The 2,500-nt window shown below is 34.8% G+C and overlaps 1 protein-coding gene across 1 annotated transcript in view; it reads left to right on the top strand.

The window, feature by feature from the left end:
- The window catches only part of LOC142352114 (uncharacterized), a 67,553-nt gene that overhangs the window by 31,585 nt on the left and 33,468 nt on the right, over nt 1–2,500 (top strand). The window contains exons 9-10 of the mRNA XM_075404486.1: nt 1,657–1,739; nt 2,143–2,361. Coding sequence (XP_075260601.1) covers nt 1,657–1,739; nt 2,143–2,361 — 302 coding nt within the window. The remainder of the gene's footprint in view (nt 1–1,656; nt 1,740–2,142; nt 2,362–2,500) is intronic.

The following is a 2,500-nucleotide window of genomic DNA, read 5'->3' as shown; positions in this document are numbered from 1 at the left end:
GAAAAACAGTATTACTTAATTTTGCCTTTCTCTTGTTGCCTACTTGTTACCTAGTTTCATTAATTAGAGGTCACATAATACTTTATCGGTGTTTGCCGAGGCTGCAATCAAACATATTTTGAGGGCCAAAGTATACCTTTACGGCTTCGAAAGCGTTTTCTGGCAATTTTTAACTGATTTTTTGTTTGTTCTCTATTTGTTGTTATTTTGTAACCACATTAAATATTGATTTCCGACAGTTCTTATATCCTGTATGCCAAAGCATTGGATTTTTTAAACCTATTGGACCTTTTACTTGATTTCCAATTGTTTTCATTACTTTGAAATTAATTGTTTTTTGACAATTAATGAGCGAATGTGAAAAAAATGGGCGAATGTTTCAACTTGTTTTCAACTGTTTTAACAGCTTTTTTCTTTATCGTCTAATTGTTATCAAGCCCTATTTTTGACTGGTCCCATATCTTTTACAAGTTATTTTGTTCAGTTTCAGTTTCATCTGACACAATTTTGACTTTGACATTAAGTTTTGTTTTTAAAACGGATATAAATTTTTGGTGTAATTAATGTTTGCTGTTGTTGTTGTTGTTTAATTTTGCTGTTCGTCTTGACCCGCTTTCCTAATTTTGTCATATCTCATCAATATAATGCATCATTTTTTTACTCCACAGAGTTATTTGCTTCGGAGGCTATCTTTTCGTTCATATACAAATCTTTTTTGAAAATTAATTGAATTTTTGGGTTTTTCTATCTGTTCCTCATTTGGTAGATAATTATGCCAAAATTGTGGATGAGCGTGGTCGGAACCTTATGTGCAATCGCACATTACCGAGCCTCCTTGTTCATTCTATAGAAGCTTGCTCAAGTTATTGATTCATCTTCCCTTATAAGCTTGTCCACTTAATTGATACGTGGATGTCAAAAAGAGTTCTAAATTACTTGAATTTCTTGATCATTTTTTACCGCTTGTGAGCATTACCCGGGCCAAGGCAATGAGAGGAACTGCACTTTTAATAGTCATAACCTATAGAAAAACTAAACAAATGAGTTAATTAATTATTAATTACATCGTGATGTCTCAAAGCCAACAACATCGGAATATGATGAAGATATATCTAGTTACAATGAAAAGAAGTTGCGTGCTATGTGCAATTCTTTCGGAAAATCGAGAATTAGAAGTGACCACGGCCTTTTCCTTGTTAGAGGTTTTTTCCTTGTTTGTTTCCTTGTTTTGTGGTATACCTCTGCGTCGTAATGGGTTTGATCATTCCAATGCAAAGTTTTTCATGTTCCTTTGAACAATTTTGGCTACTAGTTCTTAATCTAAAATCTCCAAAATCTCAAGAGAGCGAAACAAAGACGTAAAAGGACCTCTTCTCGCCTAGTTTTAACAAAATCTAAGTTGAGAATTACCGCATTTTTTCTACAGAAGTTACTTTTTCCTAACAACTTTGTACTAAATATTTCCTGCAAAAAATTCTTAAAGATTGTAAACTTATTCAATTAGTTTTTACTGTTTGTAATTCTTAAATCACATATTGACGAACAGTTCATTAATAACCTGGAATAAATACAGAACGGGTCTTTGACATAGGAGTTTTGACTTAATTTTTCTGTTTTTTCTTTCCAAAAAGTAACAGTTTATAAAATTGTTTACAGAGCAAGCTGATCACAACAGAAGACTTCAATTAGGTCGAAGGGACATCAAAAAAACCCAAGTGGACGATCGCAAGATCAAAAAGGTCAGAACAAATATAAATGTGGCTGTCAGAGATCTTTCTTTTATTAACTTTTCTATACTTAATTTAGTTTTCGGTTTAATACAATTTCCTCATCGATTTGGAGTTTGGAGCAATTTGACAACCCGGATCTTTCCCGTTATAGCCCCCCCCCCCCATGAATTATAGCTCCCCATTCATTGTATAATTACCATGATGGGGGGTTAGGTTATCTGACCACTTAGGTGGGGGCTATAATGGGAAAAACCCGAAAACGCTTCGGTATTCTTCGATATTTTCTTATGTTTCCCGTTAAAACGTGAAAATCATATCTGAAAAGAATATTTTCATATTACCCCCTTCCCCACGGCGGTACAATGGCGGGTTTTTACTAACAATATATCAAAATGGTTCTTGTGTGTTACAGGACAAAGGAATGGAGGTGCAACGAACAAAAGACAAGACCCTAAAATTTGACAAGTCTGAATTGAACCAGAAGCTACTGCAGGAACAGATAGAAGTGCACAAGACACAGTACAGTGTCCAGTTCCAGGAGAATGCCAAAACTGACAAACAGAGGCTGGACTACATGAACAAAGCGATGCAGTTCCAAAATGGCTACCTGAAGTTTCTCGAACAGGACAAGGTTATCTTAGATGTTATTGTTTAAGCTCAGTGGACAGTTGGAGAAAATTGAGGAACTGTTACAGGGTTTACTTGAATTATTGCTATCGAATCGGCGTTGATGCAATGACGTGTCTTATTTCCTTTTTGGGATCTTTTCC

The sequence above is a fragment of the Convolutriloba macropyga genome, chromosome 13, assembly GCF_964194025.1.
Source record: "Convolutriloba macropyga chromosome 13, txConMacr16.3, whole genome shotgun sequence".
NCBI classification, from domain to species: domain Eukaryota; kingdom Metazoa; phylum Xenacoelomorpha; order Acoela; family Convolutidae; genus Convolutriloba; species Convolutriloba macropyga.
This window is presented reverse-complemented; position numbering and strand designations above follow the sequence as displayed.